Raw genomic sequence first — 21,197 nt, 5'->3', positions numbered from 1 at the left:
ACATTCTCCTTGATCCAGAGCATGCTTGCTCAGGAAATCTATTTGACTGTTTTGGACCCTTGCGATGTCCTCTAAGAATAACATTTGCAGATGGTTCTCAGCCCAGTACAGTAATATGGATGCTTCTTTTACTACTGCTAAACCTTTTCTTCCTTTTTACTAGTAGAGATAAGCCACTGCCATGGCATTGCTGGAGAAAAGTATGGCTGTCTTGTCTTATACCAGATTCTGGAAAGCTTTCCATACCTACTCCAGCTCCCTAGCCCTAGAGGGACCTGGAGGAGGCAAAGCCCAAAGCTCCTGTCCTCTTCTCTCACATGTCACTGCACACGGTACATGGATGCACCTCCGCCAGTGATCCGGCACAATCCACACATGAAGTCATCTGAATAGGGGTGGAAGAATCTATCCCTGATGATTTTTAGCAAAATCGAGGGGAGATAAGGCAGATAAAAGTTTTTTAAAAAAAGATAAAAATCTAAGATTGCCGCCACAAGTAAATTTGCACCAAAAACGTCCCTTGGAGACAAATTAGAAAATTAAAAAATGTCAAAATAGGGGTTCTGGAGGTAGGAGACCTGAACCCTACCTCCAGAAACTGCTAAAAACTCAGCTTTTAGATTCCCCCCCCCCCCCCCCACAGTTCTCTCCTAGGAAGTAATTGGGCTGTACACACAGTCTCCAAAGTACCTGTCAGCTCTGTCTGTGCAGCTGAAGTGAAGGGAAAGGAATTTCTGCCTCAAATTTTCTCCAAAACAGTCCAAGCTTCAGGATCTTCGGACTGCCAATCGGATGAACCCCAACCGAAACCTCTACCCCTTAAGAGCCTCATTACCTGACCGGGGGCAGGAAAATGAAGCCTGCTCCCCGATACCCCAAGGACTCTTACTTAGGGCACATACAGCCTATGCTTAAGCTTCTGATAAAGTCTGGAGGCAAATTTGCTCCCAGGGGAATGAACCCCGAGCCTTGAGGTGGCACACAGCAGGCTGGCTCCACAGCTACACCCAAATCTTGCCCTGTGAAGCTGCAATCCAACTCTGCAGAAATCTCTTCCTTTCCCAGGAAGAGAACTCCTCCCAAAAGGGGTCTCAAGGCACCAAAGCCATCGAGAAAAATATGAACTTGAGTGAAAAAATAAGAAAGAAGCAGAGCAGATCAGAAGCACTTCTGCACAGTTCGCTTGCAGAAAATAAAACCTGAAGGGGGCTCTGTGTTCCTCAGCCAAGTGGGAGGAACAGAGAAAAAAAGCATGTGGTATTTTGCAAGACCCGGTTCACGGGCTGAGATAAAACATCTATTGTATTGATTCCAGAGGGAACATAAACAGCCATGAATCAATAAAATGTTTTTTGTCTGCCTAATTAAGGGGATTTTTTACTAAGGCACATTAGCATTTAGCGCGCGCTAAATCAGCTAGCGTGCCTTAGTAAAAGACTCCTTAATTTTGCAAACTCCAAATTTAATTGAATTTACCCACCATAATTAGAGAGAACTTCCCCTTCAAACATCTGTGGATACAAAGACTCTTATTAAAAAAAATAACTTTCCATCATTCTATGCTAACAGAAAAAATATCTTTACAAAATAAGTCTCAATGGATGGAAAGCCCAAATCAAACTTACCATAAAATGATTTATTACTCACCAAAATCATAATTTTCAGGCATCCTTTTACCGGTTGCAACACCATACTTGAGGATATTCTATAATAAAAATAAATGACAATTATGCAGCCAAATTTGATTTGGTATTAAACATACATGACAGTAAAGAGAAACCAATTGATTCATCCAGTCTGACCAGTTATTCCAATCTACATTCCATCAGTCAGCCACAGAACACAGCTGCTTATAGCAAGTCATACCTTATTCTAAGACAGTTTGTGTTAGCTTCTTCTACAGTATTTTAATCAAATCAAATCAGTTTTTATAGCTTGTGTGATAACAGCTCTTCATGGATAACATATTACAAAAATCTTATAAACAAATAAAATAAACAAAATATATGCTTTTCACAGTTTTTTGATTTTTTTAAATTCTTTATTCATTTTTAAAACTTCAATTGTGCACAAGAGATGATGCATTTACATATAATATTAACATTACAGCACAATAAACTTAATATAATAAAGACAAGACTTATTCCCCCCCTCATTTTCCAATCAACCAACACCTCATAAAAATACCTGTAAACAACCTATCTATACCTCTTAACCAATGCCAAAACATACCCCCCTCCCCGGATGTGTATGTTTTCCTCCTTTATATAAATAAATCAATCCTTACAATATTTAGTTAATGGTTCCCAAACTTCCATAAATTTTTTATATCATCCCTTCTGAATAGCCATAAACTTTTCCATTTTAAAAACATAACATAGAGATTCCCACCAGAATGAATAATATGCTGAGGGGCATAGAGAGGGTGGATAGGGACAGATTCTTCAGACTGAAGGGGACAACAAGTACGAGGGGGCATTCGGAGAAACTGAAGAGAGATAGGTTCAAAACAAATGCAAGGAAGTTTTTTTTCACCCAAAGGGTCGTGGACACTTGGAATGCGCTACCGGAGGAAGTGATCAGGCAGAGTACGGTACAGGGATTCAAACAGGGATTGGACGGATTCCTGAGGGATAAAGGGATCGTGGGATACTGAGGGAGGAGCTGGGATGTAACACAAGTATAGAAAGCTAACCAGGTAATAAGTATAGAAACCCAACCAGGTCGTGCATGTGCAAGACCGGAGGGTTAGGACTTCAATGGGAAGATAGGACTTCAATGAGAAACCAAGGTGGCAAGGGAGCCCCTTCTGGTGATTCAGACAGGTCGTGACCTGTTTGGGCCGCCGTGGGAGCGGACTGCCGGGCAGGATGGACCTATGGTCTGACCCGGCGGAGGCACTGCTTATGTTCTTATGTTCTTAATCTATACCAATTTTTCCAATTCTTTAAAATAAGCTGCATGGCAACCTCCGTCATTATAAACAAAAGTTGGTTATTTTTTGCCGAAATTTGACTCTTTGCCCTCATAGATGTTCCAAATAAAATGGTCACAACACTATTAGAAGGCAAAAATGCGTGTCTTGGAACTATAAATTCACCGACTTCTATGTAATGAGTTCCAAGTTCTGTTATTCTAATCTTCTTACACCTTTAAGCTTCTTTCACCTTGCTTGTGCCAATTCATAGAAATAATTATTTCCTGCCTGCTACCCCCTCTGTTATATCTTTCTTACCATTGCCGCTATCATCCACCCCGCATATCTTTTCATTTGCAAGATGGCGTTGTCGTCTTTTACAACCTTACTTATAGTGCATGTATCACGAGACCCTCCCCCCTACTTCACTTATCATTAAGGACTCTACATCCACGATGTAAATTTCATCAATGAAACTGTTACAACTGTGCCCCTGGAAGATCAAAAAAACGTGGTCCATTCAATCTCTGCATTCAATCCCATCGGCTCTACTGTATTGAGCCGATGAATCCTGCGTTGTTCCTTTACATTTAGAATCTCTTTAATGTTATCTCCCACCCTCCCTTCTTGAATGCTATCGATCACCCGCCATCTCAACTGCGATGCTGTATATTTCAACAGCATCATATGTTGTACCATAGTAGCTTCTAGTTTTGCGTTACTGAAACGAGACTTATGTTCGTTTAACTGAATTTTTATCGGACGGCTCGTTCTTCCTACATATATCAAGCTGCAGGGACATATGATCACATATACCGTATTTTCACGCATATAAGGCGCGCGTTATACACGATTTTACAAACCGTGCATAACCTTGCGCGTTGTACAAAATTTTTTTTACATAGTTTTCCCCCCCGACGTCCGATTCACCCCCCCCCCCCGCAGGACCGCTCGCACCCCCACCCCGAAGGACAGTATATCCATCACCACCTGGAACGGATCCAACTCTAAGGGACTTCAAAGCTGTTTGTACTTCTTTCAAAGATATAAGCATATCAAGGATATTTTTAATATGCTCAGGAATTTTAGGACCTTTAATTAATTTTAAAAAGTCTAACCCATCAAGTTCTTTATTTGAATAGAGCTCGAAAGAAAATAAAGCCTTATAATATGTTAAAAATTGCTTTAAAATATTTCCAATTTGAAATTGAGTTACCCCATTCTCATCATTAATAGCCACAATCTTTACATTCTTTTTTTTGCTTTGAGATAGTTAGCCAATACTCTTTCCGCTTTATTCGAGTTTCCATAATACAGAGCTTGCTGCACAAACAACTCTTTTCTAACCAATTTAGAAGAAATCTCATTATAGTTATATTTAGCTTTTAATTGGGCCTATAAAGTATTTTGTTCCCATTTCAAAACCAACTTTGACTCTAAGCTCTTAATAACTTGTTCCAGATTAGAGAATTCCATCTTAAGTTGTCTCCTAATATGAGATTATTTGCCCTCTCATGGTAGCTTTAAAAGCATCCCACAGCATTTCTAATAAGATTTCCTCTGAAGTATTGAGTTGAAAATACTCATTCATTTTTGTTTGAAATTCCTCCCAAAATTTTTCATCAATTAGCAATGCATTATCAAACCTCCAAACAGGTCTATAATTTTTTTGATCCTCAAATTTAAATTCAATCCACCATGATCAGATAAAATAATTGGATCAATAGTAGCTTTCCTAACCTGTTGTACAAATTTATCAGATACAAATACATAATCTATACGTGAAAAGGATTTATGAACATGGGAATAAAAGGAAAATTCCCAAGCATTAAAATGAAGAGCCCTCCAAATACCTTCAATCCACAAGTTTGAGCCAAGTTATCCAAACCTAATGATTTTAACGTCCTATTAGGTTTTTTTATCCAACAATGGATCCATTACTGCGTTAAAGTTCCCCGCTACCACTAAATCAGAACCAGAACCAGTAAAATCAACTGTTGTAGAGCTTTGAAGAATTCAATTTGATTTGAATTAGGGGCATACACATTTATAAGCTTCAGATTCCCCATGCTCATGCTTACCTGAACCCATCTACCTAAAGGGTCTGCAGAAACCAATTTAAATGTACCCAAACATTCTTACCTACCTTCTTATCTACCGCCGGGGCATAAAAACATTGCTTAACCCATCCTGATTCTAATTTACCAGATTCCACAGCATTTAAATGTATCTCTTGGATATAATATATATCCATGTTCTGTTGTTTCAAGAAGTTAAGAGGTTTTTTTTCTTTACTGGATGATTGAGACCATTAACATTCAATGAAAACAGTTTTAAAGACATTTCCAGAACTTAAATTTTGATACCATAACATGTATTCCAACACACCTAACCCTTAGTAGCAATTTACAAATACAAATCCTAAGCCCCTTATACTTACTCTCCATTCCCCTCCCCCTCCCCCATAATCATACGATTGCTTGAAAGCACCCATTTAGATCAGCTACCTAAACCCCCCTACCAAGCAACTCATAAATTCCTTATATTAGCCCCTACCTCCCATTCATATTTTTCCACCAATTCATCAAATAATTTAACAAGTTAATAAATCATCCTAAACTATCATTCATTCAAAAATTAATTAATTAAGCTAAAAAATCATTAAAAATATCCATAGAACACTTTCACAATTAATAAAAATTAGATTATTCTATGTAATATACTCTATACATCAATAAAATTTTCTCAACCCCTTACTTAGCCTTTTTATTAAATTGTGCAAAGCCCCCATCATGTAATCTACATATTTTAACCCAATCCAATTCATATCCCAGTAATACTAGCATTATAAACTAAATCTTAATTATACATAAAATAATTACCTACTATCCTATTCTTTGAACAATTTAATCATATTTCAAGCCTTCATAATTAAGTAAATTTATTAAACCCCAAGAATAATTAAACTTCTCCAAATCACATTAGCTCTAATAGAGAAAAAGACAAAACAAATGTATTATGCAATACATTCTATAATCTCATATATTATCCCAGCCCTTTTATCTCTTTAAATAATTTACCAAGAAGGAATATAAACTTATTAATAAATCCATTCAACTTATTAATTCATCTTCAAATATGTAAAACCACAAAAAGATATAGGGCTCCTTTTATCAAGGTGCGCTACAGGGGTTAGCGCGGACATTTCATCACGCGCTAACCCCCACAGCACACCAAAAAAACTAACTAAACTAAACTAAATCTTAGGTTTGTATACCGCATCATCTCCACATTCGTAGAGCTCGGCACGGTTTACAGGAGATGGGATGGAAAGGAACTACAATGAAAGGTAGAGGTTTGCAGGAGATCGGATAGAAAGAAACTACAATGAGGGGTTAGAGGTCCAAATATGAAGAGTTTTTAGAGGGCTTAGAATGCCTCGTCAATGGAGGCGTTAGTGACTAGCGCGGCAAGCAGTTGAACGCATGGTATTCCGCACGTTAACCGCCTACCACAGCTTGATAAAAGGAGCCCATAATAAAATATATATTAAAAAATCAAGGAAATATAAAGGAATATAATGTGATGAAGAATGCCAACACAAATAAGCACCACATAAATTAAAAAACATATATAGAACAATTTAATTCTATATGACAATAAGCAGTATCAACCATATTAACCATACAAACTATATACTGGATTACAATTTTAAACCGGGCAACATATATAATAACCCATAAATCATTATGCTTGGAGTCAATTGATTCAATCCGGAACCTAACAATAAATTATTAGATCTTCTTATAATGGCCAAATCCATCCACTATAGAATTTCATTGCTTCCTCTTATCAAATCTTCACTCCACATTCGTTACTGCAATTCTGATCCTGTATTTTTGTATAAAGCTCCACTTTCCAGAGGGGGGTTAGACATGGCTGTCCATTATCTCCTTTGCTTTTTGATATTGTATTAGAACCCTTATTATTAGCCATTCAACAAGCAAAGGGGAAACAGGGTATTCCCCGTACAGACTGGGAATATAAAGTTTCTGCATATGCAGATGATATACTGCTTTATTTGAGAAATGCTTGCTAGAGTTGATAGAGAAATTTGGAAAATTTTCAGGATATAAGATAAATTGGAGTAAGTAAGAAATTCTTCCATTTAATGTGCATTGTACTAAAGGCTTATTTGATTCATTCTCATTTGTATGGAAAGAAGATGGATTACAGTATTTAGGTATTAGAATAAAAAATACACTAGAAGACACAATGAAAGAGAATGAAAATTTTTTTATTAAAAAAGTAACAGAAATGTGTGAACAATGGAATCCCTTATATCTTTCTTGGTGGGGGAGAGTCCAAACTATTAAAATGATGATATTGCCTGTGGTTTGTTATCAAATGAGTATGATACCAGTTTTTTTTCAAGGGTCCTTTTATAAAAAGCTAAATGGTATTCTTACAAAATTTGTTTGGCTGGGTAAAATGCCTAGAATTGCTTTAGTATCTTTACAAAAACCAATTGCGGAGGGTGGGGTAAATTTTCCAAACTTTTATAGGTATCATCAAGCCTATATTTTACACCAAGGTATATATTGGGTCCTCCCAGAGCTCATGGAAAATACCCTGGATTGGTTGTATTTGGAATGGCGACTCTTGTTTCCTCTAAATTTATCTCATGTTCTCAGTATCAAGATGCCTAGGAAATATAAAGAGAACAGAATATTGATGGATACATGGAAAACATTGCGATATGTTAGTAATTTAACACCTAACCCAATAAATAAATCAATAAATCAATCTATATGGATAAACTCCAAGATTCAAATTGGCAGATTTAAAATTGTTTGGAAGCATTGGATTATTGCAGGTATACAGACTTTAAATGATGTTATTTCAAATGGTAAACTGCTTGATTTTTCACAGTTGCAACATAAATATGGTCTTAATAAATCATAAAGTTTTAGATGGTTGCAACTGAAGCAGGCTATTCAGGAGGGGTTCCCTGAATGGAAAAATCTCTATTATCAGTATAGTCTGGAGTTCTTATGCTTTCAGGCGGATTTCTTGGGACACCAAGCCACACAGTGGTATAAATTGATATCTGGATTTATGAATAAAAAACCAAGGACTGGACTTAGAGACATTTGGAGCATTGAGATTAAGCATCAAATTTCTGCTTCTCAATGGCCACGAATTTGGTCTTGGAGAATGAGATGCACAGTGTCCGCATCTATGAGACAAACTTGGTTCTTTTTGTTACATATAGCACTTTGGACCCCAGTTCGATTACAAAAATTAGATAGCTCTAAGCATTGTAATTTCGAAGCAGGGACCCTAGATCATTTAATATTTTATTGTCCCTGTTATCATGGCCTTTTGGAAATCAATTTGGTCTCAAATAAATTGTTTATTAGAAAACCATGTAGCATTATCATATGATACAATTCTGTTTGGTATATCAATGAGAACAAAAAGTCAAATTTCATCAAGCAATAATAAACTTCTATTGATTAAGACAGGAGTCGCCATGCAACATATCACCAGTAACTGGAAAAATTACAATAATCTTAGCTATACATTCTGGTGGAATTCGTTGTGCCACATTTACAAAATAGAAAGAACAATTGCCATACAGAAAGGGAATTATAATAATTTTAAAAAGATTCGGGGGCCATTGACAAATTATTGTAATGATTAGACATCATTTTCCACTGACAGTATATTTATACATACGGGGGAGGGAGGATGGTATAAAGTTCTATTAAAGGTTTAATCAATAGATAAGAATACAATATTTATATGATATTTTTGATTGAAATTTTTGTGGGAAGGGTGGGTGGGGAGGGAATAAATTTATGTATTTATGATGACAATAGAAAGAAATTCAAGTGATGTGTAAAAGTTTTAAATGATGTAATATTGTGTACTTGATGTAAAATGAAAAATTAATAAAGAATTTGAAAAAAGAAACAGTTTAATATATAGCATGCACTGATACCAATCAGAACTCCATTCAAAGCCAAACTAATAGTAAAAAATTTTATAGTTATCCATGACGCAAGGAATTCCAGTAACGAACTCTGCAGAATATACCAATCACCCTTCGCTCCATTTCCGTTGCTGTATTCACTCTTTCCGGTTTATTACATTCCTGCCTACTTCCTTCTGGCATGACTCCAATGGTAATCACAGCTGTTACTCACAATGTAATAACATCCTGGTACTGTTTAACATACTGTTTAACCGTCACTTTGAATTTCAGTTTGACAATCAGCTGTTATCACGCGCCTTTAATCCACATATTGAGATGTCCCAAACTTTCACAGAATCGTTATCTTATCCTCTCCAGCAAATTATTCAGCCTATGTATATAATAAATCAACTTCACTCCTTCTCTGCTGTTGTATCCAATCTTTCATTTCAGTACATTCCCACTTTCTTCCGATATAACTTTGTTAGTAATCACAGCTGTTTCTCACGTTGAAGTAATATCCTGGTATTATTTAACATACTATTCACCCGCCATATTTGAATCTCAGTTTGACAGACAACTGTTGTCTTGCGCTTTTAATCCAGTGTTTTCAAACGAAATAATTTAAATATATATTGGGAAAAAAACAAACTAAATGTCCCAAACCTTTCACTGTATTTTTATCACTTCCAGTATATTATCCAGCTTCCATTATATTACTCTCATTTCCATTTTCATCCTTTATTCCTCTTTCCTGCTTTCCTGATCACCGCCAAAGCCATCAGTCATTATGACATTGGCTCTATTTGCTGAAAAATAAACTCACTCAATTTCGCTGGATCTTCAAATTGCAAAGTGCCATTTTTTCTTTCACTGTGCTAGACTCTCAGTGTTAGTATACTGCAGGTATTGTAAGCTTTTTTGTAACTCCTACGAGGATAATTTGACAGTATTTATGTTTTTCATGCTTTCATGATTTGATTTTGTATTTCCTTAGAGCCCTGAAGAAATGATTTTTTAATCATGAAACGTTGGCCTTCGTCGGCAGTTTTGAAAGGAAGTTTTACTGGTGCCTGCATCACACTATGAAGTTTGTATGCCGTTAAGTGAAGATAAGTGATGCTTGCACTTTTTGAACTATAAATTATAAACTAATTACATTAATGCTTGAATCACTTTAACTGGGTTGCCTATGATAGAATGTTGGAGGGGAGCTAATGAGCAACTTAAGCTCCCCTTCATAGCTCCGAAGCAATGATTGCTTTGCAGCTTCTGAGGCAAATTCCCCAGCAAGTGTATACTCACCGAGATGAACAGAATGTATAAAGCGCAAGGTGATTACATTTTGAGCATTTTGTTCAGCGCTTTAACTGGAGGTTATCAGTTTATTTTTTTGTATTCTTTTTCCAGTTCTTCTTTACTTTTACGGCCTCTTTTACAAAGCCACGCTAGCGGCTGTACTGCGCTAATGGCCCTGAAGCCCTTTGAGATTTTAAGGGCTTTGGGGCCATTGTCGCGCGGCTTTGTAAAAGAGGCAGTTAATTTTGTCATACTGGTGTCATACTACTACATCACTCACTGGTATAGCCGATTATCCTGCTTGTTGAAAAATATATAAAATTTTCTATATACGACAGTAGTACCTGAAATTTTACTTACCAAAGCTTCATCATAACTTTGATGATAAAACATGTCTGATTTCACATTCCAGTAGGCAAAAAGGTTATCTAGTCGAACTAACTGAAATTAGAACAAAATATTTGTCCATTAGATATCTATTAATATGCTTCAATGACTTAGATTCAGGTAGCTACCATAAGCAACTCAACAGCATAATCTTGCAGATCCCACCTACTGTTATGGTGGTCTCTGTTCTATGATGTGTTCTACTGTAAATCCAAACTGGCATGGATGGTGTATACATTTCTGATCACAGCGAGAGATTCTCGGTTAAAGCACCCCAGCTTTGGAAAAATTTACCAATATATTTACGTAATGAATTCTCTTTAGAAAAAAATTAAGCTTTCTCAGTGTTCTCTCTAGGGCCTTTTAGCCGGGCGGTCCGCCCGAGTAATTTAGATGACCGCCCAGCTAAATTCTGCTGCTACCACCGCTGTTCAACATTTTTTTTTAAAAAAACCTGCTTGGAGATTTCAGCCTTAGCCCGTAGCGAACTTATGCTCCGGGGCCCTAAAGTGTGCGTGCCGGCTTCCCTTCTCTTCCCTCCGATACCGGAAGTCATGTTGGGGGGGGGGGGGGAAGAGAAGGGAAGCCGGCATGCACATGTTAAGAGGCCCGAAGCATGCATTCGCTAGGGGCTAAGGCGAGAGACAGGTCAGTGAAGCTTACAATTTACTCTTCTTCCTGCCGGGTCCTGCCTACTTTCTGTTTCCGCAAAGGCAGGACCCGGCAGCATTTCTCCCAATGAGTCATCGCGATCTTGGGCCGATCAGCCTTCCTCTCCCCGACGTCAATTCTGCCGTCGGGGAGAGGAATGCTGGTCGGCCCGAAGCAGGGAGAGCTTGGGGTGGCGGCGGCTTTGGGGCCTGTTATCCAATGGCCGTGGCAGTGGCTTGGGGGAGGGCAGGAGACTTCTGAACCGATTTTTTTTTTTTCCCCCCTACTCGTTCAGGATACTGTGTGACCTGTAACAAAAGCATACACTTCTGATATACTTGTACTGTTCTGAGCCCCATTTTCTCTAGATGCACTTAAAAATGGGGAATTTGGAAACTTGCTTGAAAGTGACCCAGTTCTAGTGCAGGAGACTGAAAGCAGATTTCTCAAAGTACTCTGCCATAGTTGTTTTTTAGGGGGGTTTTTAGTACTCAGAAACCTCAGGCAGTTTTCCTTTCTGTCAGTGGTTAATACAAAATAGTCATTAAAACTGGAATACTGTACTAAATGCTAAGAAGGTCATTGGTATAAAAATGGGCTTCTTAACGTTTTGTGCACACTAAGCTTTAGTAAAAGAGCCCCAAAATAATTTTTTTTTTAAATTATTTATTCATTTTTGAAATCCAATACATAGTGCAACAGAGAGAGAGGCATAAGGGGGAAGGATACTGGATGGAATTGGGTTGGAGGAAAAGAAAGGGGGCAGATGCTGATGGAAGTGGGGGGAAGGGAGAAGAAAGAGTGAAATGCCAGACCATGGGGGTGAGGGAGAGGGAAGGGAAGAAGAGCAGAGAGATGCCAGACTATTGCAGGAGGGAAGGGAAGAAGATGGATGCCAGAATAATAGGGGTGAAGGGAGAAATGGAAGGGGAATACAAGGAGAGAAGATGCCTTATAGAAGGGGCAGAGAGAGGGTAGACAGTGGATGAAAGGAAGAGCGCGACAAGACTATGAGGAAAGCAGAAACCAGAGAAGACAATGTAGAAAAAAATTCTATTTATTTTTTTTTTGCTTTAGGGGAACTGCATCGCTGTTTCTGTGGTGTTGCATTGTATGCAGAGTCCAGCTTCTTGGTGGTTCAATTTAACTTTTGTCTACGTTTTTCTATTTTATCCACCCTTTTACAAAACTGTAGAGCGTTTTTTAGCACCGGCCATGGTGGTAATTGCTCAGAATTCTATGAGAGTCTGAGTTGTTACCACCATGGCTAAAAACCACATTACAGTTTTGTAAAAGGGAGAAGGGTTAGTTTGTGATTACATATTCCATACTAGGCGAAGGTATTTTCTGTGTTCTGTGTGTTCGAAAGACATGGTTTTCAGTTAGGATTGACTGTGTAGGATTGATCTGTACTAGTCTGGCTTGTTTAGTTTTACAATGGGTGTATTGATGTACTGCTCACTGCAGTATGTAAGATGCTGCCTTTTCCTAGATACACTCGTGTGATGTGTGGATTGTTACTAAAAATCATGTTTTTCATACAGATGGGGGAGGGTCAAAAAATGATGGGCCTCGGGTGTCACATATGCTAGGTACACCACTGCCTTCATAGTTTATATCTAATCCACAAACCTGCTTTTAGGACCTACAGGGTATATATCTCTCTGATTCATGACAATTTCACGTCTCATGTTATCTTATCCATTCTTTTTATTATACAACTGCCCAGATAAGCATCATTCTTTGATGTGATTGGACCTTGAAAACTAACAGCAACAGTGTTCTCCCCAGAAATTTTTTCCAGCCATGAAAAACATTTGCTGCATTTAGTATGCCACAAAAAAACATTTGCTCCGTTTAGTGTGCCGGAGTTTAAAAAGTTCATTGATTTTAACAAACCAGTAATTGTTATGAAAACCAAATTAAAAAAAAAAAAAAAGAGAGATTACAAGATTCTGGAGGAATATCACTGGATTCTTGTATGTTAGGCTCCCCAGACGTAACTGTTAGATTGGGTAGAGAATGACATGGGTAACAAGTTTGTCCCCGTCCCCGCAAGTTCTGTCCCTGTCCCATTCCTGCAAGCTCTGCCTTAACCGCACAAGCCTCAAACACTTATGATTTTAAAGTGTTCCAGGCTTGTCACCGTGTCATTCTCTAATTGGAAGTCTGAAAGTTGTTTAGTGAGTTACGCAGAGAAATCACCTTGTTTGGAAAATAGGATTCTAGTTCTGAAGCAGATGGTTGAATGCAATGGCTTGCTGATGAGCTTCTAGTCAGTTTTGTCACCAGTGAAGGTAAGTGTTTTTTTTGAATAACTGCTAGAATTCATATAGGTAGGATTCATGTGTGCTACTGTTGCATTGTAAATTTGCTACATGGACGTGATAAGGCTTTTTCAGGTGCTGTATTTCATCATGTGCCTGATAGTGGAGTGCTTTATGTTATTAATAAAAATATATATATATATATATGTGTGTGTGTGTGTGTACATGTGTGTGTGTATATATATATATATACATACACATACATATACACACACATATGGTTTTTGTGGTTACATAGCATGTTTACTTTCAATTTATAAGAACTGCCATAATGTATCAGACCAAAAGGTCATGTATGCAGTGTGTCAGATTTGCGAACAAATATAGAACAAAGTAAAAGGAACAGAAACTCAATGTAAAATCCAACCAAGAGAACAAGTGGGGAGTGGGATAGAACACGTCAACCTTGAGACAAACAATTTTTTATTTCTATAAATTCAAAATAAACACAGAAACACCCTGTTGATTTGAGTTCCTTTTTGGGCTTTTCTGTATGCATCATATTTGCTTACTGTCTTTTTTAAGACCAATAGACACACCCCTGAGGCAGGCCTCCACCTGGGGGCCGAAACACGGACCATGTTGGGTCATCAGCTGGATCCTTTCAACATAAGGACATCACGTTCATAGGACTTTTTATACATGTGTTTTTATTCAGGTGTTCCTGTATTCATTTTGAATTTATAGAAATAAAAGATTGTCTCAAGGATGACGTGTTCTATCCCACTCCTCACTTGTTCATATATGAGAGCATCATCCGACACGTGTGTCCAGACTTACAAAAAGAAAAAGATTGTGAACCACTGATCTAGAATAGTTTCATATATTTCTGGATAAACTATGTGCAATAGACATAAGAGACAGTGCTATTCTTAAATTCTGAAATATATTCCAGCGACACTCAGAAAGGCAAGGAATTTTATTGTATGGAGCAACTTCACCATTACTTTGACAGGTAGTCAGGCAGAAACAACTGAGAGCTTCTAAAAGAAGTACGCACAAAGCTATTCACTCCCACTCTTGCAGCAGCTCATTAGAATTCCACTTTTAACCCAGTCATAATATAATTCTTCTAGATCACAAATGACGGTAAATGTTAAACAATTTCTGTAACTGCTATGTGCAAACACCATAAAGTGTTTTCTTTAGCACCAGCATTAATGATTGTTCTTTACCTTGTAAAACAATTTAGCACTTTCGTCATGTAAACATGGATTCCAATTTTGATCCGATGTCTATAAAAAATAAATAAATTGTAAGTCTAGGATTAGTTTTCTACATCATTTACACAAATATGCAAGTAAATAGTCAAAGCTGTGCAGAAAAACACAAAAACAAACAATAATCAGATTCAGGAAACTGGTAATATGACATCCACTCACACTTTGTATCACTGGTCCACATTGGCTATATCAAAAGGTAAAGCGATATCTCTCTTTTATAGTATTCTAAGAGATCACTCTTTTACATTTTCCTCTCATTCCATGAAACATTGGGAATCTATGCTGACAACCTCACTTTCTGATGTTGACTGAGAACTCTTTTGGTCCTCGACAAACCGACCTCTTTTATCATCCAGAGTCTCACAATCAATGTTCTTCATTATGTGGAATGCGGTATGGACACCTTTTCGGATGTGGAAAGCTAACCTAAAACAAGACTCTATATGTTGGAACTGTATGAAAGAAGCTGGGACTCTTGATCACATGCTTTTCCATTGTGCTCAAGTTCGTTCCTTTTGGACGTGCATTTGGGACACCATAAAGTCTATTACCAATTATTCAGAAGAAATTTCCTTTGACACTATAATTCTCCGATCTCAACACCCTTGTTTTACACAGTCTAACTGTCCTCCTAAACTCATTGATGCAATGTTTGTGACTGCCCTTATGCACATCTTGAAAAATTGGAAGTCCTCTTCATTACTAAACTATACCTTCTGGTGGAATTCTTTGAGCATGTATCATAAATTTGAATCATATGCTTATGAAAAGAAAAATATAATTCGACTTTCCAAAAATTTGATACAATGTAAATCACCCTGGAAATTCCTGGACTCATATGTTCAATCTATTTCATAGACACTCCTCTCTTCTTCTTCTTCCTCTTCCTCTTCTTTTTCTTCCTTCAATTTCTCTTTCCTCTTATCTTTCCTTTTACTAATTTTTCATGAACAGTCCTAGTACTTTAGATCTTTTAAAACGATTCAATTCTACATTGCACAATGTAACTGAATATTAGTTATACTAAATGTTTTGTTTTATATTTTGATACCATGTACTTGAACTGTTTCTTATATTTTTTCAAAAAAATCAATAAAAAATATTGAACTAGAGGAAACTGGTAATCTATGAAGTAGTTAAAAATAACCAAAAAATATTTCTTGGCACTGTTTTAGTGCAGGTTTCTGGCTTAAGCGCTTGGAAAAAAAAAAGTGATTAATTTGCAATTATACCACCTTTAATTAAAACACTAATAATTATACATGGACGTGAACATGGCCTTAAAAAAATATAATTAAGACAGGCGACTTATCGTAGAGAGACAGAGCTGGAGTAAGAAGGGAAAGTAAAGGAACGCCATTGCATTGCTACCACTACTGTGGCAAAAGCTCCGATAGCCTCTACACTGTGGGTGCATCATTTGATGGAGATTGCAATCTTCACACCATACAAGAAGGATTCTTGCCCCTCCTCCACAGACTGCTCATAGCATGAGTTGGCCTGATGACAGACCTGAGCATGTAAGCTCCGAGACAACATTTGAAGACGGGACTTTGTAATCTACCATTTGCTAGAGAGTGTCAAATAGACCCCTATTCCCTTAAAAGCTGGATCTGGAATGGCCAAGCTGTGCACCTACCACCCCCCTCCTTCTTATCTTTACATGCCCCATCCATGCTTGACACAACAACTTAAAAACACCTCAACAACATTGATTATAGTAATTAGGCACCAGACACTTATTGGTGTGAAAATCTGACCACAGCTTTACAGGCAATTAAATAACAATTAATAATGCAACACCTCTCAAGCTACAAACAGGATGCAACTTGGGTTATAGTTCTCTGTCACTGCCATGTCAGCTAGAGCCTGGGGATAGGCATGGACTTCCATGTCCCCTTTTCTGGTCACCTGATCAAAAGAAATTCACTCACCTGAGCTCACTTTCAAATAACCGCTCATCACCTGATGAGCCCAGAACCCTGTTGCTTGGGATTACCGCCACAAACCTGTAAAACTTACAGCCCCCCACCCCTACCAAGCTACATTGTCCACCAAGGAGAGCCAGCTGTTCAAAATACAGCCAACCATCGCTCAGACTTGCAATTGGAGGAGCATACCTGCTCCCTTAAAGCCTGGCGCTAGTGGCACCCGCCTGCTCACACCTTAGGAGCAGCCCACATCTTGCCATGAGATCTGGCCCCCACTCCCCTGGTAACTTAGCTCCAATCATAGATCCTCCTCCCAGACCCGAGCTGCCTATAACAGAGTTTGATAACCAACCACACTAAACATACAGTATTCCTGAGGCTTCACCCACTCTACACAGAATTTACCCATATCAACTGGTGCACCATCCACTTCACTACTAGGCTACTTATACCAATGCGATTCTATTCACCCTTGCAAGAACAGTAAAGGCACGCAGGAAGCAGCGTGGGGCCAGGCTGGAGATTGAAAAGATTCCTCCTGCCCTGCACAGCCGCGATTTGAGGAGCAGCGAGTCCAGCGAGGGAGGTAAGGGGGGGATGATTTTTTTAAATTATATAGGCCGCCCCAGTTTTGCAAGCCACACCCACTGTGCCAGCTTGCAAAACCCACATATAGGCCGCGGACTATATATGGGGAAATACGGTATTTATTTCTGATCTGAAGAAGGGTTACCTTCGAAAGCTCATCATAAAATGCACTGAGTTAGTCCAATAAAAAAGGTATTACATTATTTCCTCTCTTTTTTGTTTTTTTATATTATAAAAACTAAAATACCTGTAGGCTGAGATTTTGAAGCGAGACACCAAATGATAGTGGACGATTAGGATTTGTGATCTAGAAACAAAAAAGAAAAAAATTCTGTTCTATAAGAGACAATAAAGCTGGAGGAAAAAAACACATTAATGAATAAGTTTACTGATCTGATGTTTCCTATATTATATGCAATTTGCTGTCTCCTAAATTAAAAGCTATATATTTTGTGCATATCTATTATATACTTAATCCATGAATATCTAAATTAGTCCCTTAAAAATGTACTAAATAGCTGAAAGTAAACATTTTATATATGTTGTTATTTGAAAAGCCACTTAGGAATAGGCGGTTGAGAAATTGGATCCTCTTTCTTCAGGCTATTTATTAAAAACACAACTATTAAAGGGAATGCCCCATCACAATATAAAAAGCGCAAAAGCTCAGGGTATGTTAAAAAAAAAAGTAGAGGTCATTAGGTAATCAGAATACATTTTGACAATTGTCCTCCAAGTGACTTGTGACATCAGCTACAGAAAATCATATTCTGTGCTTCATATTCTTTGTTTCTTTCCTTCCCCCACCCCCCAACTAAAGTGTACGGGATGTCAAACATATGCAAAAGTAACATGATAAGCAAATATTTTGGCCATGAATTCAAAATAGATATATGAAGAAAATCATAAATAAGGAAAACATTGCTAATAGTGAATGCATAAAAGGGCTGGCAGTAAGGCACATCAGACCTAAAATTTACCAATATGTATGTTACAATTATGTATCTCTCCCAAAATCAAGATTCCACTCCCTAGAGAAAGGAAATAGAAAAAAGAACTTACATCATCTTCATATCGAACATGGATGTTGGAAATTTTCACCTGAAGATTCTTTATCACCTGAGTGACCAATTTCTCTACAAATGTATCTTGTTTTTCTTCTTTTTGCTTGTCTAAATTAAGATAAATTTGACAATTAGGACTATAAAGAGATCAGTACACATATATACATAGCATTCGGTACTTGAACCACTGCCTTCCTGCTTCATTTAAAACTCATAGCTCTCACTCCATAAATAATACACATGTACATAATGTTGCCAAAAAACTTGGCCTCAGCTTTACTTAATCCAACAAGAAATTCAATAACAAAGTGATTCCCTTTAGCCCCTTCTTCCTAGGTAGCCCCTCAAAGCCCCTTCTCCAACATAGAAACATGATAGCAGATAAAGGCCAAATGGCCCACCTAGCCTGCCCATCCACAGAAACCACTATCTCTTCCTCTCTATAAGAGAGATCCCACATGCCTATGTCATGCCTTCTTGAATTCAGACACAGTCTCAGTCTCTACCACTTCTTCTGGGAGACTGTTACGTGCATCTACCACCCTTTCTGTAAAAAAAAGCATTTCCTCAGATTATTCCTGAGCCTATCACCTCTTAATTTCATCCTATGCCCTCTCATTCTAGAGCTCACGCGCATTTAAATCACATAGATATTTAAAATGTCTCTCAAAAAGAAAAATAATATACAGTAATAACAAAAAATCCAATCTCAAAAAAATATATCGATGTTATTAGCCTAGTGGTGAAGATACCCACTGAAGCACATTTACTAATAGTGGAGAAAAAGCCTCAACTGCATTAAACAATGCTTTCAATATTAGATGGCAACCCAGCGAGTTATAAACCAGTCAAATTCTGTCTCATAGGCAAAAAACTCCACCAAGTACAAAATGCTGTTTTCAAAAATGGGTTAACCCACACCACCGCTTCCTCGAAAAAACCGGCAGGAGTGATAGCCACTCCCTCCTTCCATCGCCCACCCACGCCCCATCCCCCATCGCCAAAATGCCAGGAGGTATGCCCACTCATTCCTGCCACTGTAATGCCCCCTCCCCTCCCCGGTGTCCATGCCTTTTGCATTGGGAGCAGGAGGAACCGCAAACACCTCCTGCTCCTGGCTCCCCGCCCGGCCTGCTACACCACTGGGCTTTAGGCTCCTTCCCAGTGCATCATGTGAAGCATGGGGAGGTGCCTAAGGCCCCGATTGGCTCAGACTCCTCATGCTCCTCCCTTGGTAGATGTTTTGCATGCGTAACACAATTACCGACAGTTCTTACAGCAGTCGGGTTTTAGGATCGTAAAACCCGATGAAAAATAGCCAAGCAAATGCAAATAAGAACATAAGAACATAAGAAGTTGCCTCCGCTGAGGCAGACCAGAGGTCCATCTCGCCCAGCGGTCCGCTCCCGCGGCGGCCCATCAGGCCCATTGCCTGAGCAATGGTCCCAGACTATCCCTATAACCTACCGCTACTCTTATCTGTACCCCTCAATTCCTTTATCCTCTAGGAACCTATCCAAACCTTCTTTGAAGCCTTGTAACGTGCTCCGGCCTATCACAGCCTCCGGAATCAATCGCTTGACTATTTTGAATGGGCTTCTACTAATTTGCATGGCCGGATCGGAAAATGTGCGATCGAAGGGAAAAACATGCGGCCTGTTTTGTGAATCGGGTCGGTTAGCAGCAATCGTTGCTAAACCTGTGAAAACAGGTTTAGTGACGATCGTTAACTTTAGTGAATTGGGGCTTTAGTCCAGCGACAGTTAATCACAGACACTTCAACCCTTGTCACTTAATCCCATAGATACTTAATCCTTTGTCAGATAGTCCCATGCCTGTTTAATTTTTTTTCTGCACATATATTCTCTGATTTATTCTTTTAAGTTTTTGTATGTTTTTTGAAGTAGGCACTCAAACATCTATGTAAATCAGTATATAATATCAGAAATGCAGTATATGCCATATAAAAAGCGCATGTAACCTAAGCACACTGTACTTGAACACACAAAAATTTATTGATAAGAGTTACATCAACTATCGACACGTTTTATATAATGTCTGACATTATGAATGCAACAAATGTGCCAAATGTGCCAACACAGAATCCTGCTGCTACCACAAATGCACAGAAGTCTCACTTTTAATATTATCACAGGTACCGTATTTTTCGCTCCATAAGACGCACCCTAGATTTAGAGTAGGAAAACAAGAAAAAAAAATATTCTGAACCAAATTGTGTACTAAAACATACCAGGCTCTGCACCCAGCCCCCCTCACTCCCTGCCAGGCTCTGCACCCTGTCCCCCCTCCTCTACTAATTGTAATGCAATTTTCTCCTTTCATTTTTCATATACACACAGTAGATATAAATTCTCAAAACTGACATTTCGATCACTAAATTGAAAATAAAATCATTTTTCCTACCTTTGTTTGGTGATTTAATTGATTTCTGGTTGGACTTCCTTCTGACTATGCATCCAACATTTCTTTCACAATCCAGCCCCATCCCCTTTGGGTCTAGGTCTCTATCTCTTTTCCCTCTGCTTACCCTCCCCAGATCCAGTGTCAGTTCTCCTTTGTACCTACCACCACCTTTGTTCCAGGTCTCCCTCTCTCTCCCTCCTCTGTTACGATCTTGCATGTTCTTCCTCAGGGTTTCTCTCCCCCTATGTCTCTTCTGTCTGCACTTCCCATAGTTCAGCATCTGCCTCCTGTCTTTCCTCTTTGCTCCAGGCCTCTCTCTCTCTTTTGCTTACAACCCCCCATCCCATCCCCATGTCCAGCATTTGTCCTCCTTTCTTCCAGGTCTTTCTCTGCTTCTCTCTTTCTC

General features: G+C 38.4%; 1 protein-coding gene across 3 annotated transcripts in view; it reads right to left on the bottom strand.

Annotated features, from left to right (window-relative positions):
* VPS13A (vacuolar protein sorting 13 homolog A) overlaps positions 1-21,197 on the bottom strand; it is a 489,236-nt gene that overhangs the window by 408,372 nt on the left and 59,667 nt on the right. For all 3 annotated transcript variants that reach the window (XM_033927056.1, XM_033927035.1, XM_033927045.1), the window contains exons 6-10: positions 18,366-18,475; positions 17,551-17,610; positions 14,737-14,796; positions 10,557-10,637; positions 1,648-1,705 (exon numbers count right to left, since the gene is read on the bottom strand). In XM_033927056.1, coding sequence (XP_033782947.1) covers positions 1,648-1,705; positions 10,557-10,637; positions 14,737-14,796; positions 17,551-17,610; positions 18,366-18,475 — 369 coding nt within the window. The remainder of the gene's footprint in view (positions 1-1,647; positions 1,706-10,556; positions 10,638-14,736; positions 14,797-17,550; positions 17,611-18,365; positions 18,476-21,197) is intronic.

Source organism: Geotrypetes seraphini, chromosome 1 (assembly GCF_902459505.1).
Source record: "Geotrypetes seraphini chromosome 1, aGeoSer1.1, whole genome shotgun sequence".
NCBI lineage: Eukaryota > Metazoa > Chordata > Amphibia > Gymnophiona > Dermophiidae > Geotrypetes > Geotrypetes seraphini.
This window is presented reverse-complemented; position numbering and strand designations above follow the sequence as displayed.